This window comes from Pterocles gutturalis, unplaced genomic scaffold, assembly GCF_000699245.1.
Source record: "Pterocles gutturalis isolate BGI_N339 unplaced genomic scaffold, ASM69924v1 scaffold36739, whole genome shotgun sequence".
NCBI classification, from domain to species: domain Eukaryota; kingdom Metazoa; phylum Chordata; class Aves; order Pterocliformes; family Pteroclidae; genus Pterocles; species Pterocles gutturalis.
In genome coordinates this window covers 14,075-42,019 of record NW_010129460.1, presented here as the reverse complement: position 1 = coordinate 42,019, position 27,945 = coordinate 14,075, and the positions used below count along the sequence as shown (strand labels likewise).

Genomic DNA, 27,945 nt, shown 5'->3' with positions numbered 1-27,945 from the left:
ATTATTAAGGTCTTACTGTACATTCTCAGGCTGTTGATATCTATTAGGTTACAGCTGCATTATACTGAGTGCTTTTGATTAGAAAGTACAATTATAATGCTGGCTACCCTTTGGGTGGATCATAGTATTTACATACCATATGTCAGCATGAGATTACAGAATGATTTATGCTTTTTGCCCAGACCTTTCAGTAAACTGCAAACGGCTCCAGCAAACTACGAAGCTGAAACTCCATTCCAACCTGACTTTGACAATTTAGCTCTCAGGAAGTACGTGCATTTTCAAAAAACCATGAAAAAGACTACCAGTGACTGGTACAATCAAACTTCATACAAAGCAGCATTTGACTTGCCATATTTCAACACAAGTAAGTAATCTGTGCTGTTTTTCTCATCAAAAGGGGCATAGATGGACTAGGGAAGTTCACTCTGCTCTAAATAAACTAGTCCTAAATTGCACAGAGAAGTGAATAGTCACCTCACTTTTCTGAAAAGAGCTGCCACCTGTCCCCCCTTCTCTCCACTACCAACACTCAGGTGTCCCAGTTCCTTCTGTAATACACAGAAAGCAACCAACGAACAAGGCAAACTATTTGTATTTGTGTAGATTGTTATCTTAAAGTAGCTACCCAAACACACCGTAAATAATCACACAATGGTTTCGGTTGGGAGGGAACTTGAAAGATCATCGAGTTCCAACCCCCCTGCCATGGGCAGGGACACCTTCCACTAGACCAGGTTGCTCAAAGCCCCATCCTGCCTGGCCTTGAACACCTCCAGGGATGGAGCCAGTAGCGTGTATCAAAAGAGCTAAAGAGCAAGTACCTGCACGTATGCACACATTGATTCATCACTGAAAAAAACCAACATAGAAAATACATTGCTTTGATACACGTGATTTAATCATTCTAAAGGGGCAGTGAAGAACATTAGGATTTAACCCAACATTATCTATTTAAAGTTGAATGGAAGATATTTGAATGTGTATTTATTACAACGTATTTTAAATATGACATGTCAAATGAGTTGTAACACTCAGACCAACAAGGAATGGTGTAAAATTTTAAGTCTTTGCAAATAGTGAGTTATCTGTGTATATGTATGTATGCACAGCAGTCTGCCTTAAATAGGTAAAGCTATCATGCACCAAAGGAAGGGTGTTTTATTACTGTACCACTAGGTTTATTAAGTTTCACTGTTTCAGAGACTAGGAACACTGTGGGCAGGAGAAAACTCACGAGATTGAGTTGTCCCTTACCGTCATGCCTAGCTACTTTGCCTTTTACTTTTTTTTTAACCAGGCAAACCTTTGATTATGTTTCATTAAGGGAGCTGGCTGTGACAGCAAAAGGAAACTATAATCTTCTATTAGAAAGTAGATTTCCAGGATGATGATAGATGAAAGCAGCTGTCATGCATTACATCAACCTTATCTGTCTGCCACTTTATCTGAAGGTTTTGTCCATTAGCTACATGCCAAAACCCAATTACACATAGAATACAAATGGAAAAGCTAAGCAGCAGAAGTATCCCTCACTTCCCCTCCTATTAGCTAGTAAAGGAGGCTCACTAAACCGTAGGGACATAAGGGCTATTGAATGCGGCAGTACAGCACAAGCCCAGGAGAATCGGCCTCGTAAATATTTCAGCCAGCAAGAATGGCATGAGATCAAAATACCCTGTCTGTCATCACACTTGTCAGGTCTAACAAGTATCCATGCCCCCTGAAAACATCCCATTAGTGGGAGGGGACAGTTGGAGGAGAATCAATTTCAACTACTATCCTATGCTGCCATCCTCTCCCCTTACATCCTAGCAACAGAAGAGACTTCACAGAGGAAGGGAGTACACAGGAAGGGCCTGAGAAATACATGCTTATCATTGAAGTACAAAGGGGTTTTTTTCTTTTATCACAGCTTACTACTAGGCTGTGACAGACAACCAAAAGCCTTTTGCCAATGAGTGTGGCAATTCCCGTGAGGCTAAATAGCTCCTGACTAATGAAGGGAGAAAAAAAAGCAGAACGGTGAATTTTTGGCTAGGAAAAAAAAAAAAAAATCTATCTACAAGTACCTTCAATGACATGTAACTCTGCCCCTGCTAAACACACCGCTGGTGGCAGAGTATTAGGCTGCTGTTCTCCTCTTCATCCTTGCTCCCATAATTGAACACAGCACGGTTTCAAGAGCGGAGCATACAGCACTTCAAACAATCTCTGTAACTTTTAACATTTGTTTCCACAACATTCAGGTTGGTGATAACACATCCCAGCCTATTTCCCCACACATACAAATGAAATAAGGGGTAGAAAAAGTATCATTTGGGGAAGGGGGAATTAGGTAGAATATACCCATTTTATAACCGGTCTTTGAGACCTGGAAAGTGTTTGTGCACCAGTCCAAGAATTCACTCTAGCAAAGCTTATGCAAAACTGGCATTCAGGGACAACATAATAAGCTTTACAGGTACCAACTTTAACCACCTGAAATTTAAAGAGAAAAATTCTTTGTTCCAGGTCATGACAGGAAATATACACCAACAGATCCTGGACCACATAGTATCTGGACAAGTACTGGTAGGAGGATGTTTTCAACTTCCCAGGCCTACACTTGAGTGGAAGAACCAAAGAAAAGGAGGAGTTACAACAGTGGAAGAATTGAAACAGGCCTTGAAGGTCTCTCCTTGGCAGAAGTGAAACACAACTACACAGTGAGCCCTCATTCATTCACTCACTGTAGAAGGAAAGTGTGCCTTCATTTATTTATTTGCTTATTCCTTGAACCACTAAGCCCCGAGCCCGTCGTTGGTAGTTTCACTGACAGCACACATCCCCTTGGTGCTCCCTACAGCTACAGGAAGACAAGAACACTTAGTATCATTACCGACCATTCATGTTGCAGGGTCAATTCCCTCCATCGCCTAGAAAATAGTAATACTGTATTTTTCACTTTAAATGAACGTTGGAATTTGTGTTTCACATGGTTATATCCCTCCTTCTCTTCATCAGGGAATTAAAAACAGATATTTAATGAGAGATGTCCCTTAGCTAGGGAGGGATGGTATCATTCTCCCATGCACTGCAAGGCTGACAGCAAACCTAGACCCTCATGCCCACCTGAAAAAAAATGTGTATGAAGCTGTTTGGTTTTTAATGTTGAAGAGAATGATTTTTACATGCAATGCTGATACAAAGGTCTCTCCATGTGTTTGTCAATTTTCCAGCATTTTGCGGTATCCTCCTCTTTCTACGTATCACACCCTGCTAACTGTTCTGTCACATGCAAACAAGTCAATAGAAAATGCTCCTTAGACATCAGCAGTTCTATCCTTCAGCCTTCCTTTTCCTTCCCTTATGAAAAGCAATTTTATTTTATGTCAATTGAGAAGATAAACACTGTGCTGAACACATCCATCCAACAAGTCTATTCTGTTTCAGGCAACACCTGAGACCTAAGACATAATCTGGAAGGCCTCCTATCTTTTATTTTGCATTAAAAGTTTCTTATACTCCCCTACACAGCCAAAATCTATTAAACTAAATCTGAAATTACTGCCCCACCCTGATACCAACTTGTTTTTAGGAAACTAAGTTTTATTTGAAGTGAAAAGGACGTACATAAATACCATAGTATGGTGCATGAAAACAAAGTCATTCTCAAAAAAATCTGTAAAGGGAATACGTAATTATCGGGCTGTTGCCAAAAGAAATCAGATTATTTGGAATATATAATTATGGTTATAAAAATTAAAATAATTCTAGAACATTTCCCAACACTAATACGCCAAAATGTCAGATGTCATGAGGTGAATACTTGTTATTTTCCCTACTTTTCTAAAGAAAATACATTGAATACTTCAAATGTTATTTCTAAAGCATCTTCAACTTATAATTACAAAAGCGTCTGTGCTTTGCCAGTTCTCCAGAAGATCTTCTATTGGCTATGTAAAAAGGAATTTAAAAGGGCATCAAAATGTTAGATTTCTCACCAAATACAAATATAACCTCATTTAATTAGGGAAACAGTTTGAGATATGTGGCTTGGAAGTAGAGAAGTGCAGGGTTTTTAAAATACCAGGAAAAAAAATGAGTAACATTATAAAACATTTAACTCAAAATCAGAACAGTTCTTTAATAATTGCAAATGAACTTTTTACAATATCAGTTTCCTAACTTTCTGGGCACACTTCCTGGTAAACACTTGAGTGTCCTCTGTGAGTTACAAAGAGTAAGTTTTCTGTTATACAGCTAAAAAAACTGGACATTCTTAACAACTTGGCATCACATCTTTTTTAAAAAAAACAGATCACACAATAATTTAGACAGCATTTATAGCATTATAAAATCAGAATCCCTCTCTTTAATCACTCACAAGAGCAGCTATTAAGAATACAAGAGCTTTAGGAATACAAATAATGAGGATGTAAAACTATCTGTGCAAAACTGCATTATTTTTACTGTCTAAAATTTCAGGGAAGTAACACCGCCAAAAGCAGAGAGAGGATAACAAAGACAAACAGTCATGAAAGTAATGCTACCTTAGATTTTCAAACAGGAATTACATTATGAAGTGAATATTAGGTAACAAAAAAAAAAAATCTGATGGCACCTTGAACAACAATGACAAGTGTCCTGGAAATTGCAGTCGAACAAGAACTGATACAGATTCATGTTAAAAGTCTCTTTCAGGAGTAGCGATTGATTTGGGGGTATCAACTCTAGCATTTCTTTCCATGCAAAAATCTATCTTTCCAACATCTTTGCTTTGCGGGCTACTAATGCATTTAAGAATGAGCAGTCTTTTGAGGAGTGTGCTTTCTTCCATGCATCTGAAATCTTTAAAACAGCTGGATCATTGATTCCCTGGATTTCCCTACTCCAATCCATTTAACTGCAGAAGAGAAAAGCAAACTTTCATTATAATACAAAGCAAGATTTGATTGTATCTTAAGATAAGATACAAACTTATCTTCTTAAGTGCTTAAGATCTTAAGTACCAGAGCCTGAAGAAAAACACAGTGTATACTATTAGTACATTAATAAATGAGAACTACGTCTATTGTTCTCAAAGTAAGAATGCATTGGTAATTTCAGAACAGTCTTGAAGCTGCCATAATAAATCAATCAGTTTTCCAGATCATAGGAAAAAAGGTAAGTAGAAACTGTCAAAAAAGTAAAGATTTGCATCATCTAAGTCCCAGCTTTGGATGGAACCACAGGATCATCTCTATTAGGCAGCACAAGAGAAATTCATTCATTTAGGATGTCTTATTGTCACGTATATTTAATCACATTAATATACCAGTAGTCCCAGTCACTTTATAATGGCAGCAGAACTAAACACCTATTTTAACCAATCTGAAATACACTTAAGGAAGTTGTGAAAAATCTCAGTTGAACAAGACCTATAGTATAAACCAAAGAAAGAATACATATTAAAACTTTTGAAAATTTTTAATTTAACAACAAAATAGACAGATAAAAAGAAGTAAAACAATAATTACAAGTATCACCAGGTATATATCAGAATAAGCACAGCTATGAATTAAGTTCTCAATATTTTGAACATTCATTAAAGCAAAGTACAAGATAGGTTTCATGGAGCAGGAAAAAACAAAAACAACAACAACATAACCTGTTTTACTTACCAGGAACACCCAACTCCATTTCTATAAAGCGAACATAATTCTGTGCATTTACAGGCAGCTCATCAAACGTCCTTGCAATTGATATGTCCGTATCCCATCCTGGGAGTGTCTCATACTGAACCTCTACTTTATTTAAGACTTCCTGGTTGGCTGAGAAGGAAACAGGAACAAAAATATTATGTCCACAAAGATTACATATTCTCTACCACTAAACCCAAAACTGTAAAGCTTTTTATTATTTTCTTACACTAAGAGGTTTACTCATAAGATAACACCAGTACTGAAGTGCTCAAGTGTCCTTTTTTATTAATATAAGAAGAGAAAAAAAAATCCGGTAACTGTCAGGAATTCCAGTACTCACAGTCACATGCATTATTTTGCTTAAACCACAATCTTTTCAATTCATAAAACAACTTTTCCGGAGAAGTAATTCGCCAAAATGTTGATGATTTTTTTTTTTTTTCTGAACAAATACCAAGATCCAGCTCGCACTTCATGAGGGAATTTGGTGATGTGAAAACAACATCAGGCACCAGCTTCTATCAGGCAGTTAAAACATATTTTAAAATGGCATAGGAGTGTACTTTTTACTAACCAGTCATAAGATGCAGTTTATACACAATAGACTTCTGATGCTCACAGACTCTTTGCCCCAAAACTCTGCAATGAGTTTGTCAACCAGTGTGGAGTCCCACATGATGTATGAGCAGTAACTGTTCAGTTACTTCTCAGAATAGAAGCCACGAGTATACGCCATTTTGTCCTTTATTTAGTAACTTGCTACGATGTTGTCCATTAACTCTAAATCCTGTGATGATTTCAAGTACTGGAAAAGATGTCAAGCACATTGTTGTAGAAATGAATCTTTCCAGTAACTATCTGAACATTAGTCTTGTAATGACATTGGTCGGTGAAACAAAAGCCTTAAGCCTGAAAATGGTCAAAATACATCAGTTAAAAAAATGGGAGGTGTAAGGCATTGTCGCCTTCCTGAAAAAGAGGGTTCTGCCAAAGGCACTGTAATGATAGGTAAGTTCCATGTCTCAGACCAAGTCACTCCTGCAAAGACAGCGAGTCAATCTGGGAAAGCGTTTTAGGTGCAAGAGGCACAGCAGAGGTGCAAATACGAAACAATAGCTAACCCCCTCTAGAGTGTGTGTTGTGTGTAGCCAGCAAACTCAAGCTCAGCACATTGAGTAATTCGTCCTGGTGCAGGTAAGAGTAACCATTTTTACTTTGAAGCCTCTCTGATGAGGCTATGCTCTGATGAGGCCAGCTGTGAGAGCGCTGAAAGCACTCAGAATGAAGGATCTAATCTTGTCTACAATCTTCCATTACTCTGTATTAGTTCAATTCCTTACTTCCCCAAAAGAGAGGACGAAAAAGAAGGGATAAATTGCTTGATGTTTTCAATTGTTCTCTCATTTTGCTCCAGCAAGTGTGATATAAGAGGATGTGTTGTTAAGATAAGCCATAAACTGAGCTAACAGATGTAGTCACCATCTAGATTTCTCTCAGCTCTTCCCTTAGGGGATTCAGCTTTTAGGCTTTCTGGAACATTCCTTATTAACAGCTGAATTAGGTAACAGAAAGAGCAGATATATTTGGGATTTTGGCACCATTGTAAGAGAAAGATCCTCCAGCATTTTCCAGAAACTGAACATAAAACCAGCCATATAGGTGAGACCAAAAGTGCATCTAGCAGTGTGTCTTAGCTCTTTAATCTACAGGAGATGCCCAGGGAACGAGCACAATTAAAAAAAAAAAAAAAAACCAACACAAAAAGAAGCATGAAGTAAAACTTTTTGAAAATAATCTCCCAATTTCCTAAGGATCTGTGTTTTCAAAGTCTCCTGAGCTAGGGGTTGTGTCTGTCTGTGCTGAGACCAACTGATTCCTGAACTTGAACAGGAGGCATGAGCAGGACTATACCATGGCTTTCGCATTCCTTTTCAACCGATCAGGTCAGAGCTAGCAGAGTTCTATCTTTCTTTCATAAATTCCTATGACCGAACAGAAATGGAGATATTGGCCAGCTCCATAGCAAAAGACCAGTGATACCAGCTGAAGTCAGATGTAAATTTACAAGACATTTTCAGTTCTTTCTTAACAGGAGATTATGAAATGCCCTCAGAAATCTAAGCTAAAAAAGCTTGAGTGAGACTCGTACGATTCTCTGATCCAGCTGGAAGAAGGAACAATATACGAAATATGGCATGTTTTTCCTGAGATGGTGGGCACTGTGTGTGCTTCTAATTTAGAGACAGTCATTTCACAAGAAGGGTAAATCTCTAGCATCTCCAAGAGAGTGGGAGAGTAGAGAGCAGAGAAAGAAACACTCTGCCAGCGAGAGATTCCCAGACTAGATCTCTTCTAAATTAAATTCAAAATGTCAAAGTGGCAAGTTTAAAAAAAAATAAATTATACAAGTGCACAGCATGCAGAGATTTCGCCATCAGAAATAATCTAATGGTCTGCAAACCACAAAGTGGGAAGAAAGTTACGTTTTGTTTTTTATGCCGGGGCAGGGGTAACAAGTAACCTGCAGCATATGTGTTGAAAATGCTGCCAAATGTTGAGGAGTATAGCAAAGAGAGGTGTGGAACACAGAGGCACTGTGAGAGACAGCATCTTCCAGCTTACCAGAAGTTTAGCTCAAACTCCTTCCTGACACTTAAGGAAGACAGCATGTCAACAGCAAAGACAACAGCTTCTACTAAATGTCTAACAGAATTCTTAATTGTTCATACAGTGAAGAAAAATACGGTTAGGCAGGTGAGCCATGTTGTGCTGCTATGACCAAAGGTCAGCCTCCTCTTACTGGGCGTATACAGGGAGCAAAGTCTGCCCTCAAGAGTTGAAACAAGTTTCTGGACCCACCTGAGAGACACAATGATTGGAAAGAAAAAGTAATCACTGAAGTCTTAGGACTGGAAAACATGGCCACTTGTTTGTTATCTTTAATGAAGGACTTCCAGAGAAGGTTCTCCTGGCTTAGAGCACAAGACAGTTCAAACAGCCCCCAGGTTAGATGACAGGGCTACAGAGTAGTTTGCTGAGTAGTTCTCAATTCAAACATGCAATCTTTATTATATTCAAAGGCCATCTAAAGTACACACAAATTTCCTTAATATTTTGATAAGGGTATCAGTCAGGGAATATTCAAGTCTTAAACAGGATAAAGCACTCCCTGGTTTAGAGCTAGATGAGTATTACATTTCCTGAATACAAGTGCATGCCATGTCATTCAGTATGCACTGGCACTTCTCTTTGAAGACACTGGAGGGCAGATTAATCAGAGAATTCCCCAAGCACATGGAGAAACCAAAGATTTTTTTTGTTAATTCCTTATGAATTTCCCCAACAGATGTGCTATTTTAAAGGACTACTGGCAGATCATCACTTATTCCTTCATACATGATTACATCTTTATACTACATAAATCCTGCTGTGAGTTGTATCTGATTACTACAGTTCATCTCCTCACCCACAAAAAGTTCTCTGCTGATGATATCATATGAAAAATTGTAACCTGTGACCAGCCTCAAACCCTGAAGTAGTAGTTACAATGGAAAGCACACATTAGAAAAACATAAAGCCTAATCTTTAGTACTGGTTAATGTTCTTCCTTTTTCTGGAGTATCTCTACTACGGCAAACTGAAAAAGATGCATTATCCATTAAAACAATGCTTTGTGATATCTGAATATTTTAACATGCAGATACATTTTTCAGGTAAAAATGATCACTAAAATGGCCACTGACCTCCTCAGGAGCTATAGTTTCTATCATCCTAAGCTGATGTATGTCGGTCCTGCATTAGAAAATAGCCTCGCCTTCACCTAAACTAATTGCTCATTTCCTCACCCACCCTTTTTCCCTCTTTTCCACTGCGTAGGTGTGACAGGTTTTTGGCTGCTCTGTGAACCATTAAAGGGAACTGAACTGTTAGAAAAATAACATAGGGAGAGAAAAATCTGGCTTTTCAGCCAGACCAATTCGCTCATGTGGTTCACTGCATACCTATATGAAGACTTGTCCTGCTAGAAGAGGGGATGAACACAGCATTGGGAATAAGACACTGGGTTTAGAGTGTGAAACAAGCTTCCAATTTAGCTTGAAGGTAATGCAGGCTGTATTAAAGAGCGATAGAGCAGTAATAACATTTATGTTTAAGAAGCTTTATATAGCACTTGACATTCATTCTAGCAGACAATCTACTTGGTACAGGTGTCTTTAGGTTGTGGTTAAGGTGTGGTGCAGGGTGTCTCTGGTGTATCTGGGACGACATTAATGACTTGATGCTGAAGTAACACGTTCCTGTCACAAACTTTAAAAGTCAAATGCATTTAATTATCAGATTACACATCCCCAAAATCTAAAATTGTTAAACAAGCAGTCTTACCAGGAAAATGAGGTATGATTTCACCATCTAGTTTGTATGCAACGCCAACTTTGATTTCTGGAAATACATCTAAGATATCCAATTTGGTAAGAGCCAGTCTATAAAGAAACACTGCTCTGGTTAAACATGTTTAACAACTCTTATCACATTTTAAAAATACCAAAAGAAAAATGGATTCCTGCAAATCGCCATTAATTGGCTTTCCTAAAAAAAATAGCTTGCACAGCACTAATCTATTTATCTGGTGTGACTTTTTTTAAAAAACAAAATAAGCAAACAAAAAAGTCCCCAAGACCCTGAAAAAAATTAAACAGCCTTTTTGTTGCATACTTAAATCTAGTACTGTAAGACAATAGCAAAATTCAAAGAACAGGTATTCCCCAATTAAGCGACTGGTCTATAGCTTCAAGTGGTAGCATCTTAACTGGTCAAGGTGCTGCCAAAATACTTTATGACCATTCGTTTGAGATGGTTTCATAGCATGATGCCTGTTGCTGTCTGTTCCTGTCCGCCACCAAATATTCCTGTCCTACAGACAAGGCACCAGAATAATCAAACATTGGCTCTGGAAATACCTGGCTGCATCCTATTTTTTAAATAAAAACCACAAAGAACAAGAAAAACAGGAAAATTTAAGTAAAGCATGTTTTTATACAGGTTGATCTACTAGAAAATTTATACTAGTTTCAGACACCTATTTTTAATTTTAATTAAAATCCCAAGTTATATCCAAATTTTCTACATTTACACATACTGCTGAAGACAGTGATAGGTTCCCATCTGCCTTATTTTGAAAACAAACTAAGAAAACAAAACTCCATAAACTAGATCAGGTTTTAAGGCCCTTGTAATGCATTTGATTCGGTGGGATGGCAAGGGATGAGGTAGCTTGAAGCATTAAGTACGAAGATACATAAATGCTTCTTAGATCATTTTAAATGAGAAATAACAATATGCTACAACCCAAGGAAATAAGAATGAGTATGAAAATGTCAAATATAAAAACACCTAATGCTAGGAAAAATGAGGGAGAGTTAATTTATCAAAGTATCAAAACAAAATAAAAATCAATAAATCAATAATAACAGTCTGAATGTTACTAACTAGTACATGTACAATTTAGATAATCAGTAGCATATCATAATTTTATCTCAAGTTGCCATAAAAGCTGTCGAAATAACTCACGCAGTAAATCCATTAATCATGTGGGCGTATCGGAGTAACACAAGGTCCAGCCAGCCACATCTTCTCTTTCTACCAGTGGTAACACCAAACTCTTTACCCCTCATTTGCAACAATTCTCCAATTTCCTAACAAAGAGTAACACTATTACATGAGGCTTTATTTTTTTTTTCAATAAATACATGATGCAGGTGCATACTTAACAGCATTTTACAATATTGTAAGTTACCTGAATAGTTCTTCCCCCAATTTTTCAAAGTTGTCCACTGGGATGAAAACAGAAACACAAAATGGTATTTCTAATTCAAGAGAACACTATTTGAGCAAATGTCTCAAAAGTTATTCCTGCTCTAGCCTGCTCCATAGGGAGGGTCTGAGAAACTGACAATCAGATTTAGCAGTCCTGTAAACTCAATCCAGAATCAGAAGAATGAGACAACCAAACACACTGTCATCTACTTGTATTTAACCAGTAACACCGATTTAACATTAAGACAGACACACCAAGTTATTTCACCCTGTTACAGGTCACATCTAGGGCTGATAATACTCACATTATTTTGTTCTGTAGGAAAGGCACCAATTCCAACTCTCGTTGTATATGCTTTCACAACTCCGTACACTTCCCCAACATTCTGCGGTGGCATGCCCAGACCTGTACACACACCTCCAACTGTGCAGTTCGATGAAGTCACAAAAGGATATGTGCCTATTAAAAAAATTGGTTTTAAAAGTCACTTATTAAAACACTGGTTTTAAAGTATTAAGAAAAATCTACCCGGGTGAACGTTGCCCATAGCTAGATTTTACAACACTAAAAACCAAAACAAAACCACATCATTAATGTATTTTGTGGTCAATAACACATTTAATGAGCTCTCAGGTTTGTATGTACATTGTCTGATCCATCTTCATTAAAAAAAGGTAGAAGTCTTACTGCTTACAAGTCGTACAGAGGCAAAAGCTGATGACATAACAAATCGGAATGATCACACAAGTCAAAAATTGGAATAAGACACCAGAAAACAATGTCTTGCTGTATTATGTAAAATATACTCACTCACAGAGCAATGGGAAAATTTGAACAGAGACTCTTAATAAAATGTTATTAAAACGTTAGAAAATACAGGTTTACCATTTTTCATTTTTGGAGGAGAAATAAAATACAAGCATCTACAAACTGTTCAGCACATTATAAGGATAAGAAATTCCAAAGAAGTGAAGAATTCTGGAAAGAACAATTTTGCTTACATAATCAAATTAAAACAATTATTTCCACCATTAAAGAAAATGAAATAAAATTTTAAAAATACTCCTGGAACATATTCTAGTTCGTTAGCGATGGAAGTTTGTCTCTAGTTATATATTCAGCCCTCATTGAAAGAGCAGCCTGGACGGCAAAGATGAAAGAGTTAAACATCTCAAAATCCTTAGGTTTACCCTTATTTTTTTTTTTCAGTAATGGAAGATGAAACAGAGCATGCCAATCCTTAGTGTATTTGAATGGTGAACAAATGCTTCAGCCACACAGTAACTACACATAAGTGAGAGACTTCTCCCTCAGGCTTCAGACTTTTTTAGGGGGGGGCGGGGGCGCTGTAGGAGAGGAACAGCCAAGACAAAAGGAACTGAAAGCAATACAGACAACTTTAAAAAGTCAAAATCCTTCACAGACTGTTCAATGAGGTTTTGCAGACTAGCTTCAGGTATCTCTAGCTTCGTTTGCTGAACTTAAACCTCTCGAGAAATACACAGACCTACAGGCGATATGTAACAGCAGTCTGCAAGCACTAATTAGTCTTTATATTCCATAGGACACAGTAGTTGAGCTTTTCTTTACTGCCAGGCAAATATAACTAGCGGATGGCACAAACAGCATCAAAGAGACAATTCTTACTCATTTTCAGCTCCCAGCCTGCATACTGACATTGGTTCACCCTGACTCAGTGTTTAAAAACACGGAAGACCATACACCCCAACATCTACACCCTCAGACACACGCACATGTGAACTTCATGACATGCTCCAGAAAAGCAAGATGGACTGCAAGGCTGAGGATTACCATCTTCGCTGCCAAGAGACACACATAAAACTTCAGTATTAAGACTTCTGTGCACCAAGGCACATAGAATAGCCTCATTCAGAATGCTCAACGATCAAATCTGGCACTGTCAAATCCTTTGACTAGGGTTTGTCTATTGTTAACCCAAGTGTCCGATCCACTGATGGTATCTGCCTAAGAGCAGCAGATATTCTCTCTGTGTGTGGGTGTCACACAGCACAGGCAGGACAAAAATCTAAGCAGTCCAAAGATCTCTGCATGTCTATGCATACCTGATGAGTTCCAGACTATTTGCATTTCCTATACTTATATGAAATCTAAAATCCTCACTACTTACAAAAAACAACCCTCCCTAGAGTTCTCTGCAAATATCCCAGGTTTGCATCAAACATTTCCCTGTGAAAAGCCTATTTGAAGACTTCTTTCATCTTTTATCTTTTTTGACATGTTAGAGAAGGAAGTTTCTTCCAACATTCAGATTATCATGGGAAAACTTGGTGCTTACACTTCAAATGATTAGTCTTAGACATAGCTTTGTCTTAAAAGAAGATACTTTCAAACTCAATATGTTTGAAAAAGCCCAGTATCAGAACTCCTATCTGTTGTAAACAGAGTGCATGCCAACCTTCTATTTGCTTGACAGTCGTCCTTCCAGGCTTCAATTTCAGGTTTAAGCATCTTCCCATCAATAAAAATGATGCAGTTACAAGACTAGCGAGACTGAAGAAAAATGTGACAAAATGCAGGAGCCCATCATATAGGCTGCTTATGGCTATACAGGGGTATAATAATTTATCTGTCCTTACAATGCAACGATAACAAACAATCATCTTATTAAAAAAAAAAATAAAGCTGCTTCTATCAAGAAGCTTCTAATTTTATTACCAAAATCACAAGAGTTTTAAGAGAAACTGCACCATTTATTATTTCAAATTGCTTGGGATAATCATTTCACTCTTGCCTCATTAGCAATCCAGATTCCCAACACCTTTCTTTACATCATAAAAAAGTGAAACACTAAGAGTTATATAAAAGGGTTTAAAAAAAAAAAAGCAACCTGATTCTTCAAAAGTCAAGAAGTATTTTGCATATATACTTTGCCTCTCAAAGATCTCCATTTTTCTTCTCAAGTGTTTTCCATAGATGTATACAACTGAGTTATTTCACATTAAATTTACAGACACCGAAATAATAGCTACACTTCCGAACAGTCACCTAATCTTTACTGTCATTCAAATAATTAATCTTGGGAGAGTCTAAAGCTTTTTAAAATAAAATTAATTAAAAACTTCCCCCCCCATTATTTGCTAGTCATAGAGAGTAATGTTCTTCCAAAATACAAAACATTTCTGCCATAAGAACAGTTAAGCACAGAAGAGTTTATATTTAATGTTCCTCTTTAACAACATAAGTATATAGCAACGTGTGTCTCAAAAAGGTTATACCTACCAAAATCTATGTCCAGCAGTGCTGCATTTGCACCTTCTACTAATATCTTCTTTGGTGGTCCATGTAAAGCCTCATACATGAAATAAACACCATCCCTTACCATTGGTTTTATTTTTTCCAAGTAGCCCTGAATAATACAAAAGACTATTGTATAGTATAATTTCATTATGAAAAAGCCAGCCAGAGTAAAGTGCTATTGCTCCCTCATAACAATGCTCTTATTCCTTTTGAAAAGGAAAAGCAAACAAAGAAATGCTAAATATGTCACAATATGTGAACAAGGGAAGGAAGAACATTAGACTCAGGTTTACACAATAGACATGTATGCTCTTCCTAGGAGGAAAAGAAAGGGAAAAAAAGGAGGAAAAAAAAGGAAAAAAGAAAAATGAAAAAAGAAAAATGAAAAAAGAAAAAAGCCAAACTTTTGAAAGAATTTTAAATGCTTTAGAAATTTTCAGTTTGAGCATAATCACAATACTTTTAATTTCCAAGTGTTCAAAATTTCTCCCCCAAAACCAGTACATGGGGGGGTTTCACTCCTGGCCATCTGAAGCCTACAAATGCACACTACTGTAAAGCATTCATTTATGGTCTATATCTTGATATGCTTGTAAATAAGAAATCACTTATTGGAATTAAGGGTCAAGTGCCTGAATGCCTCTGAGAACTGGAGGTCAGTAATGAAGTCAGTAATGTTCAGATTAACACTTGGTACACAGCCTTTTCCCATGAGAACAAATGGAAGTTGTCATTCTACTGATTCACTTCACATGAAATATAACACTTTGTCTTTCAGAATTTAATCAAGTGCATTAGCATAAAACAAACATTAAGTGCAAGTAATTTTCCTCTAGCTACAACTATATATTGTTTCCACCAGAACAATGAGTTTCAGATATTCTGTAATCCTAATGTGTATTAATTAAATGATAAAGCATTACAAAACACTTAACTAGAACTGAGCTTTAGGTCTACACATTGATAAAATTACTACAATTCAACACGCATAACATATCGTTTAAAATAAGACAAACAGAAGTGCTAAGAACTCCCAAATACTCCATTCTAGAGCTTGCAAACTGAGTTTAGTGACAACTAAAGACAGAAGGATTTCTTCACCCTGATTTTCTGAAAGAATTAAACATGTAACTGTGTACATCCTCCTCTGTTCCACACGTACCTCAATGGTTTTAAGCAATTTGTCAAATTTGGTTGAAGTTCTAAGCGGTAAAAAAAACCATTTCAAAGTTTCTATATAACACATGAACAAAAAGGCTAGGAAAGGGTAAGACACCTGACTTTTTTTTTCAAATAAGAACTTGGGGGCACTGCAAAATTGTACTATTAGACATAAGAGAATTAATACTAGTGAGAAATCTCACAAATGCACCTTTTGAAAACATCAAATCAGAATTCATAATTACCCACAAGGCTAGTTTGCTGGCAATCAGGCTTCACTAGATCTGCTGCTATCAACTTATATTCTTCTATGTTGTTAGACGGTATTTTTTTCCTTAAGGCTTATTACTTAGAATAATAATTTACTTCAGTTCTTAAGTTTCTGACACAAGGAATTAATATTCTGCTTTACAATGAAACATGCCTTCCCCAACTACAATCTGGGGGATTTCTTCTCCTAGCCAGTATGTTTGAGCTAAGTGGAAGTAAAAAGATAATTCTCCCTACACAATCCTTTTTCTTAAAGTTCACAATATTTCTCCTGAAACCAAGTTCTTAAATGTTGCATAAAGTGGAGGCAAAAGTGTCTTTAAGGATGCTAGCAGACTCTTCCAAATTTACACATACCAGTTTCCCATGATACCTATTATGATTTAACTCCTCACACAAGTACACGCATCATTCACCAAGAGATTTACATAGAAGTAACTGCACACAGTGACTCTATCACTTAACGCACAGAAGCAGGCTTACCTTGAGCTTTCTCAATTCCCCTTCAATATCTATCTCTAAGGTAGGATATATCGCTTTGTACTGATTGGCTAACACTTTGAACCTGGAAGGCAAAAATGCTTCACTGAGGTTTTTGTTTGTTTTCCTCCTCACACCCCCACCAATCTTAGGTTTTACTGGTTACACATCTGCAATTATTTGGTGATTAAACAATTTTAAATAATGAAATATTTCAATGATTATAAAGAGATAATTTAATTAAATTATAAATAAAATTATTTCCAGATTTTAAAATAACTTTTAATTTTAAAAAGTAACAGCAACCAGATGTAATTGTTCACACAGGCTACTACCCAGAAACTGAAAACTATGCTTGCAACTGTGCATTAAAATACAGAAATTACCTCTCAGAAAATTCATCAAAATCAGAAACAAGATCACACATTCTGAGTCCACTTCGAGCTGCTTTTGAAGAATATACTGGACCAATTCCTTTTTTGGTAGTTCCCAAACTGTCAAAGATAACAACAGGAGTTATTCTTGATAAATATTACAGTGTTTTTTCTTTAAAGCTAATACATCCTTTGCGTAAAATGAAATGCTGTCAATTGTGAGCATTTAGAACTTTGTTTTAAACATTTAAAACACAAGATACTTTTAGTACGCAACTTAGTTTCAGAATATCGCTGTTTATAGACATCAATATATTAATCTTCTACATACTTCTGTTTTTAAACCAATTAAAGTTTACATACTTTAGTGAAATCTTATGTATTTGTACATAATTCCCAACTGTTATACTTAAGGAACTAAATGCCAAAACAACATCCTTCAGTACTATGACCTGAAACTAACTAAACACCTTCCTATAAAACTGTCCTGAAGCCCTAAAGAAAGTCCTCTATAAAGCAACAGCACAAACAGTACGGATTTCAAATTTTTATGTAATAAATATTTAATTTAATTCTAAATGCTGCAGTTAGTGCCTGGAAAACAGAAAACACTGCTGAGCATCTAATAGTTGCAATGATACTCCAAATGTTGTACGTTAGAAAGAGTACAGGAACAGATTTTCCACTGTAGATGACTGAAAACCTGAATTCTTTTTATTACCCTTACCTACCCACTCTGCCTGAAAAGCCTTTCTCAGCTTAAGTCAGCGGTATCGTATGATAGCACTTGCTTGCACTGACTTCACTGTCAGAGAAGTACAGTTAGTTCAGAAAGTGTCTTCTGCCACAGCCTTGCTAAATAGCTATCAAAACAGAGCAAAACTGCAGATGATCAAACATTTTCCCCATGGCTCTCAAAAGATTAAGTAACTTTAAGGAGAAGTGAACAGGTATGTAGCATTTTCAGAAGTGTGCTATACATTGCTAAACTTAGTTTTGCACTTAGTTTTATCGATTTGGTTTTGTTTTCCCTGAGCAGACACACAAAAGCCTTATCTTCAAGTATAAATTCTGCATATATAGAGGGGCCCAGATTTCTTCAAACTGCCTTGAAGGCACCATACAATAACTCAGTTAAAGAGGGACTCCAATTCAAGTGGAAGGTACAAGTCATATCTCAAGTTTATGCTAAAGGGTATCAACGGATGTGTGAGTGAACTGAAATACAGTTCATAAGCAGTACATAATTTATTTTAGTTAGGCCATTAGTAGCTTGGAGTTGATTCAAAACAATAATTTCAGAAAAAAAAAATCAAATTCTTCCAATTAGACTCAATAATGAGTAATCTCAAGGAGTGGTATGTTTGCCTCCAGTCTGAAAAGAAAGTAATTCTAATCAACTCTGCATCACACAGTATCGTTTAACCAGACCACAGGACACTGTGGTTTAAATAATTCACTCTAGCTTCCACCTCAATTCATACCCTCCATAGAGAATTTTTATAAGGAAGAGTTGGTTTCCATTTATTTTGTTGTACTAAGACATGCCAATTAATAAAAAAGTTAAGCTGTCAGAAGACTGCATTTATAGATGTTAAAACAATTGTATAGCACCATATACTATATTAGATTACCTTTTCTATAACCTTCTGCAAGGGAAGCTACATGAGCCTTACTTGTGACTGTTTTTAAGCTACATTTGAACAGTTAAAATAAAAATGAAGCTTACTATTTATAATTATCAACTTTGAAGTGTTGGACACAAACAAATTTTAATACCAAATATGCTATGCAGTCAAATCTACAGTTAGACACACTAGCAGGCTATTTCAATTCGCCACCCCCAACAAACAGGAGACAGCCTTTTGATATCCACTTACAATAGCCTGTTCCTAGCCAGCCTGTAGTAGTACTTCCCCCACTACAGTCACTCAGATAACCTTAAAGTTTAGAAGGAAATAGGGAGCTTAGTTCTTTCAATCCATCAGCAGTTTGAACCAGCCTGAAGACTGTATGATTATTACAGAATTTCAAGAAAGCCACAGAAAGAGGAGATATAGCACTTCTAAGAGTGAATTAAGTTTCTTAACTTTGGATGTAACTTTTTTTCTGGGTTTCTTTCAAACAAAATAACTGGAGAAATATGGTTATTTCTTCATTGGGCCTTCCCTTACAATCTTGAACACTAATAAAGTGGCTCCTTCTCACAAGTAGCTGAGCGACTGACTGTTTTTAATTGCAAATACTGTCATACAGAAATTTAAGTTTGTGCGCCATAAACATTCAAGAATAGCTGGCACACATACACTGGCTCATTAAAAAAATACACTATTCCATATATATATGTTCTTCCTGTTTATTTTTTAATTCCTAAAATAACAGGTAACGAGACAGCTGGTACAGCACAGTCAAATGTGGAAATGACCCAACATAAGAATAACAGACAAGTTATCTCTCAACAGCAACCTGTGTGAAGCAAGATACACCCAACTTAGACACTCTCGTAAAGGTTATGGTCATGGATGATACCTTTTACAAGTCTCAGTAAGGAAGACTGAATTACTTTTCATCTGCACAGACAAACTCCCAAGAAGAGAGATTAAGCTCACTGGTATCTCAGGAGTCTATAGTGCTGCACTACTTTCCAGCCACAGACATGTCACAGTTAATTCTGCCAGCTTTCTCCCCATCCCCAAGAACTGGCAAGCTACTTGGAAATCACAAGTTAGAAACATAGCAGCTAGATTTAAAAGTTTCAAAAGCTTCAGGAAGTCAGTAGCAGCATGAAGTAGACAATGAGGATATCTACATGCACTTCTGACAATGAAGCATTGTGAGATACCAAATTAGTTTTACCAGACCTTTCAGTTATTTGGAGATGACAAAGGGGTTCTTCAATCTTCTTAAACAGAAATATATTTTTACAGAAACAAATACCTCTAGCAAACAATTAAAACATTAGGAAGCAGGAACCCTTTTTATAAAGCAAATTAGGAACTAGGAACTTCTTCATAAGGCAAAATATCAAGATACAACCCTGTCATTAAGAATGTAATCTTTTGCTAGCCACTGGAGGACAAAAGTGTAAGAAATGATCCCTGCACACTCCACATTGAAAAGTTACAAGGATAATTAATACTTATTTAAACTCAATGACAAATAATAACAGAAATCCAATGTACTAAGTCATAGGTTTGTACTAAATCATCCTATGTTTGACAAAATAAAACTACCTACTTCTTTCCTGCTTGTTCTTGCCTCTGTTGTTCTTGGATGCCATCAGCAGCTTGGTGGAAATCAAATACTAAGAAAATAAAAATAACTTAAGTAGGAAATTTGTGTGACTCAAATTACCATAACAGTAACGATTTCCTCAAACCACCTCTAGCCCTGTTTATCCATGTGGACAACAAAAACATACAACCTGAAGAGAGGCAAATAAAATGACAAGAGTTTTTTCTCCTCTTTTACAAGTTACATTTTTTCACAGGGAAGAGTTCTGAGGTTTTTAGATACTTTTTTTTTTTAACGTGTTTATTTTGCAGAATACTTGCAGACTGTGTATACACCTCCCACAGAATAACTAAGCCATTTCAGCTTTCCATGGAAAAAAGAACGTACGGACAACAAAGAAAACATGTAGTTGAAAAAAATCCTGGAAAAAAGGTTACAGTAAAAAGCGTCATACTGCTGAAATTTAAGGTGGGAACTTTAAGTAAACATTCTCATTCATTCTAAAGATTTCTTAAACCATTTTATTTTTATGTTTTACATAACATCAATTAAAATACACACAGAAATACAGAAGCTCCCACCATCTGTTATGTAAACAGAATTCATCTTTACAAACCCTGATTATTTTTTCAAAGCATTACACATTATTAATGACAAACATTACGCAAAGTATTCCTTGCACCAGTTCTTTGCCTAACATAAAAGCAAAACCAAAAAATCTGACAAGACTCACATCAAATACAAACAGTGGTGCAACTGTTTGCAGGTTAACAGAAACAAGTTTATTTTTCTTAAGCATTATGTCCCAAAAGTTAAACAATTAAACAACATATCACAGGGGAAAGACTGAAAACCTTCAAGAAACCGACTTAATGAATACTCTAGTCTCTCTAGAACAAGCATGGTTTTTCTTGTTTGCCTTACCAATTTATTTTTGTGCTGATTTCCACACATCACCATAATTTAAAGGATTGGATTATCCTCATCAGCTCGAACCTATTTTTGGTTGATCTTTGTTACAGACTAACCATTCACAGATTGCCAATATTCACTTTAGAGAAGGCATATTTATCACGGCAACAGATCCCATACAGTCATCTAAACTTTCTAAACAGAAGCATTCTGAAAGATCATTTATGTTAAGTGGTTGAATGATTATGGGTGACAGTCATTAACTGGTCCTTGTTACTCAGAACCTGTTTAGCTATAAAAAGTCACAGTATTCCCACTGCATTATTTTTTTATGTTTTTCTAATAATTAGCCATTTTCAAGTAATTCACTTACAGGGATTGTATTCTCAGAAAGGATTTTAGTAACTTAGGAACAATTACTCAACTATTTCAAATTCTATAGTTACTACAAAGCAAAAACATTTATTCTGAAATAACAAGTTCACTCACTCACTAAACTCTAACAGATTGGGTTAAAAAAAAAAAAAAGCCAACACCCCCCAAACACAAAACAAAAAGCAAGGCCTTTTTTCTGGTATCACAAGCTTTTATCTGATAAAGACCTGAACAGTTTGGATCTTCAGCAGATGACTGCCAAAGCAGCAATAAGCCCATTTCATAGTACATGCAGGTACCTAACTATTACGTTACAATAATCTAAAGATCTAATTTAAAGGATGAATATATATAATAAAGATGTCCTAGGAGCGATACAGAAAGAGCCTCTGAAGCTCTGTGTTAGTGGTTTGGACTCTAATCAGTATTTTACTCCAGGCTCTGAACTGCAGAGTTGCCTGGAATATATAGGCTGGAATCAATGGCTGGCTGCTGAGCTCCCTGTGGGGCGGGTGGACATTCTCTCTGTCCCTATAGAGTCCCCCCCATAAGGTCTCCTTTCTGAAGTACAGGGCAATTTACTTGGTGGAGAGCCTCAGCTTGGACGTCACACCCAGTCACATGGTTTCCCAGCAGAAAAGTTGCTATAAGCAACACTGAGTCACACCGGAGGGGAAATGAATCCTTCAGTCAATTAACTTCTGAACTGCTTTTTGAGTGCTTTGCACATCTCATCTTTGGGTTGGAAAGTCAACCTGCTTTCCTGACTAGGCTATGCTTAAGAAACAGGATTAAAGAGTCACTAGAATATAAACCTGGGAGGGTCCTGAGTAGCGAATGATTTTTTCAATCAACCAAACCAGCGTATCGAGACTTAATCCAAAGAAAGTACATAAGTGTGTAAAGAGATGGCTTAAAATTGCCACACTTTTACTGCCATGGAAAGTTCAGAGAAAACAAAGTTTTGTAAAAGAAAACAAAACCAAAACAAACAAAAAAAACACAAACAGGAACTTACCAATATGAGCCCTGTCAGAAATTATTAGTCTTTTTTCCCAGCCTTCTAGCCCTTAAAAGACAAAATGAAATAGTTCAAATTATGTTTTATATAGCATTTTTGTCTTCCAGTGTATAAAGGATAAATACTTTTCACATTTAGACTTCAGTCAATCTAAAAATTGAACAATCACGTTCCAGAGAAAGAAAAAGTAGAATTCAATAATTAAAACTTGGCATCAGCTTGTAAAGCTGAGAAAGTCAGGCTTGTTCTGAAGAAGAATTCTAGATATTCTACTAGTTCCTCACTTTTACCAATCAGTTAGTAGCTTTTTGTTTCTGAATGATCTAGATCATCGATGTACCTCACTTACAGTAGACTGCTGCCAAGCATGGCCATAGACATAACAGCAAGTATCCAAAAACTGAATTCTGACTCAAGAAGTGATTACCACATTTGTTTGCATTAACACGCATCGTCAAACTGCATGCTAATATTGTAAGAGATAAAATGACTATGAACAGGTAACGCACTTTAACAAGTTGTTTCATGTTTTAAATTCACTGCTTTAAGCAAAGAAAAATGTCTGCAGATAATTCATACTTAGAACACATTGTCTCCTGAAACAGCAGAGAGACTCCTTTTGTCTATCTTCCTGTGAGGGCCCTGGAACTTCTACTGAGACTTCTGTCAGAAACTAGCAGCTAAATAGAGTTCTGGAAAAACACATTGTACGTAAATTCTGCAGAGGCATCCTCTGTCTAAATCTTTTGAGGGGGGCCCTATGAACTCTTAAAGGAGTAGTATCTCAAAATTTTCTCACCTTTTCCTTTCTTTAAGTTTTTTTCAGCTTCTTCAAAGAGTCCTGGCAAATGGATTACAACGCCATTTCCTGAAGAAAATCCATTACACAGAATTTAATTAATTATGTTAAGCATGGAAAAAAAAAATGTTCCAAACAATTCAAAGACACTTTATATTTTGCATGCAGACTATTTTATTTAAGTTTTGAAAAGTTTTGAAGGTTTAAATTTTTATTCTTAGGAATTCATCTGTAAAAGACTGAAGTATGCATTTACAAATATTGCACTGAATCTTTTTAATAAACTCAACAAACTTTCAATATGGATCAGGACAAACACCAACAGCATCATGGGACATTCCAGAATGCAACTTCCTCTTCCCCATATCTAAAATTAACTTCCCTCTTTGTACTTCATTTTAATAACCCTATTGTTTTTTAAAAGCTTAGCACATTTCTATCATCATTATAAACACTAGCATCCTCTCAGACACCCTTCTGCTGTAAATAGACATGCAATATTCCATATAGAGAGGTGGGGTTGTTAACAAAGTAGCAAAAATAACATAGGAAAAAGCTCTATCAAAAACAAGCTTGCTTTCCTACCTCTGTCACCCTGCTCAGAAAAAGACTACTAGGTCATACAGTTAACCAGCATCACTGAGTGCCTAAGAACGTTCAGTTTTGCTATATGGAAATGCTCCATCTTAAGCGCTTACCAAACTCAGTAGATGCAAAGTATGATAACATCTAGCTAAAGAATTAAGGGACCTGCCATTTGAAACTACTTGCCTATCACCTAACTTCATATAAAGTACTCTAAACACCAAAATACAAAGTATGTAAGACTTCTTCACTATAACCTTCATGGTACCGTCCTGATCAATAGTAATAACCTATTATTTTGAACGTATAAGCCCTTTCAGTGGAAACCTAAGCCAGGTATATACATTTTTTTTTCCCCAAAAGAGATTTTAAACACAAGGCAGACCTAAAAGAAGCTAGAAAAACAAACTTCAGGGCAAACAAGCCCACGAGACAGCAGATACAGACAAAAGGATTCATAAAAAGCTCTCTCCTACCTACAGTATTTTTAAAAGATTGAGTCGTTCCTACTCAACCCTGAGTCCACCAAATAAAACATGGCAAACAAGCATCCTTTTTTACTGTTTTCAAGCAATAACCTTTTAAAGAAACATAATACAGTAACACATCAAAAGAAAATAAAAGCAGTATTACCTGCCACAGCCTTCAAAACTAGAAGCAGTTAACATCCCAACCGCCCCTTCATCAGAGGGAATCCATTTCCATGCCCATTGGCTTAATTTCTGTAGAAGTATTAGGTAGGGCACCTTGACCCAAAACTATCCCACTATCAAGTCACAATGTAACAGCTGAAGAGAGGCAATTAACAACCAATTCCCATCAAGTAAGGAGTTAATACTGACTGCCAGTATACAGGCTCTAGAAGCTGGGCCCAAGAATTCAGCAAGCACTGATTCAGTTCACGAATCAGGTAACTCAGTCTCAGCACACATACCAAGCTGACAGGCAAGACTACAGGCTCAAAGCAATGAGATATGCAGGAAGAAGCCATAGGAAGATCATGGCAAGAGTCCAGATTTGGAGAAGGACACTGTGTAAGGAACAGAAGTTCTGGGTATCAAAAAAGCAGGATGGAAGTGTTGAGAGGTCATAGCCTGTAGTGACCCAGAGACTCACCCAATTTGTGAAACAGCACACGAGCACATGCATAGTTATAATGCTGTGTATGTTTTATATTTATTTTTAGAAGGAAATTTTAAAGGCTGTGCAAGACTATTAAGTAGGCTGGTCATAAAAGCAATCCAAAGAAAAAAAAGAACAGGTAAGATGGGAAACAGGAATCCAAGAGAGGGAGGGGTGTAAGTAGGCTTGTAGGGATAACAGACAGGAATCTAATCCCCCTTTCAGGAAGCAAACAGATCATACATCCTGGCATCACATAGTACTGCTACTGCCCTAAACCTTCTAACGCACTCTCCTGAGAGGACTTCTTGGTAAGAACTGTATAGTGTGTAAGTCTTTTGGAGTCAGCATTCACTTCACAATCCAACGGAAAAGGGAGGAAAGATCGATCTACGTTTCTGAAGGTTCTGGTAGTTACTTAGCAGGGCTGAAGATTAAAAGAGAGGAGGAATTCTGAGAATGAAAGAAATAATTGGTAAAGAAAATAAGAGGGGATGGAAGAATTAAGATATGCTGGGCAGCTAGCTGTTTGCATTGACAGGACAGAAGATCAAAGATGAACTATCCAAGACAACAAAAGAAACCTCGATAATCCAAACATCACAATTGAGTTACAACAATATTAACAAGATAGTAGAGCAGTTCAGGTCTATGAGAATCTGAGGGAGAAAAATCCTGATCCTGCTATGTCCTCAGATATATTTTGTTAAATATGTCAGAATTCTAACTACGGTATTGTCTGCTTTTTAGAGATGTCCCACTTACCAATGAATGCAGTGACTTTTGGATTGATGATCCCACTTGGCAGAAGATGAAAGTCATACTCCACAGAATCCACAACAACTGTATGCCCTGCATTATTGCCTCCCTGGGGATAAAAAAAAAAAAAAAAAAAAAAAAAAGAAAGGAATAAGTGTTAATAGTTTTTGTTACTACAGACAAATGAACACACAGTATAGAGATGGAATAAACTTAATCCAGTTCCAATCCTGCAGCTTTCATTTTCTGTTACTGACAAAAGATCTTTCAGAGATCTCCTTCTCCCAGGAAATCAGCCAAACCTGTTTTGTCAAACTCGACAATTTCAACATTAGTACTATCTGTCATATAGACTTTGGACAGTATTTTGGTTCATCAAAGGTACAAAAGCTTAGAATAAGATTACAATGTTTCTAAAAATTATTGGACAGAAGCACAAATATTCTAGAACATGCAAACATTTCTACATCATCAATTATACTAGGTTCTTATTACAGTTATGGAAAGTAAGTATTGAAAGTGGAACTGCAACCTTAGCAAAGAAAAAAGAATGACCAGTTAAACTGAGTATGTAAAACCACACAGTTATTGGGAAAGGTAAGTCCAGCTGTTTGGCAACATGCAGGCTTGTTGTTCTGAATTTTGGGTTCAGTCTTCTGAATGTTTTTTCTAGGAATACTAACTAGCAAAGTTATCTTGCTCATTCTATACCTCCTCAGCAATAAGAGAGGTCTGCAGGAGTACAAGTCATTTTTATCTGAAACATGCTGTTAAGGAGTGAATCTAGAGGCAACTAAGACCACTGTGGTTTCGTAAGTTACAGGAAACCATTTACATCAAAACAACACTTGACATTTCTTACCACAAAGAGAGTATTAAGAGATTTGTTAAACTTTAAAATATGTCTAAAATACAAAAAGAAGCCTGTGAGCAAGTCTTAAAGAGGGTCAAGATAGGCTTACGAAACTAAAAAGATTACAGAATAGTTACCAAATATCCCCAGTTCTGGTTTGTTGTAGTTTTGAAAATAAGCTTACACTTTCTTGTGGCTGAGTCATTTGTGCAAGACAAGGTTACATACAAAATGGTTGCGTTCACTGTAACTACAGGAACATCCTTCACAGGCAGCTTGCACTGGACAGAAACAAACTGCTTCACACAAGGAAAGCCTTAAAGGAAAGACTTTTAATCTAAGCCTTCTTTCAGCATAGGACAAACTGAAGAAAGGCATTATATGAAAAAAAGAAAAATAAACAATATGAAATATTAATCTATGGAATTATAAATCTGAAATATTCCAGAATAATGTATCACAGCAGATCTTTTCTAAGCAACGGACTCAGCAGCAACTCACTACTTCTACAACATTTACAAAGCATGAATGCAGTACACAAAGCCATATACCAGAAATTACAAATAAGGAATATTCTTAGCCATCAAACATTTGTGCCGGTATATATAAACACATGCCACAGGTAAAAGCCTAATCTCAGTGACATTAGTAATGAAAATTCTCATAATTTCAGCATTATTTATTTGAGGACTAACAGCTGTTCCATCTCCTTTGGAAACAGAGCAAAGACTTAAACCTTCACCCAAAGGACATTATTTAGTAATATAATGTAGAGTTTTTCCATGTAGTGAACAGTACCTTGCAGAAGTTGTAAAGATTTCTGGATGCAGTTTTCACTGCAAATGATCTGACTTAATCAGAGAAGGCCAGATTTTTGATTCACAACATGTAAAACATATTGAATGCATAAATAAAGCAAGTCTTACAAGTTTATTATTTTGAGAAAACAATAAATGTTCAGGAATAACCTTCCTCCTCCCATCCTTTCTACTCAACAGTAGCTGTTAAGAAAGACTATTTAGTTGTCTACCAACTCTACAGTTGTATCTTTGATTTAAAAGGATGTTAACTAGTTACACTAGCAGGCAGATCATTCACGAGTCAAATGCAATACTGATACTTCCGAGCTACTGTAAGTTACTCCAAAACCAGACAATATTCTAAGAACTATTAAGTTATATACATACATAAAATACATGAGCTTTTTTAAGTAAGAAAAGACATTGGTTTTCTATTCAGT

At 36.4% G+C, this 27,945-nt stretch overlaps 1 protein-coding gene across 1 annotated transcript; it reads right to left on the bottom strand.

Moving 5' to 3' along the window:
• Positions 1–4,325: 4,325 nt before the first annotated feature.
• On the bottom strand, positions 4,326–25,961 carry ADSS (adenylosuccinate synthase; the record flags this gene model as incomplete). Its single annotated transcript, XM_010079951.1, has 12 exons — positions 4,326–4,888; positions 5,646–5,795; positions 10,050–10,147; positions 11,235–11,359; positions 11,786–11,940; positions 14,743–14,869; positions 16,675–16,756; positions 17,058–17,165; positions 20,283–20,349; positions 22,585–22,635; positions 23,387–23,455; positions 25,859–25,961. Coding segments are annotated over 12 exons (1,188 nt in total), but the record flags the coding sequence as incomplete, so codon positions are not given.
• Positions 25,962–27,945: the final 1,984 nt, after the last annotated feature.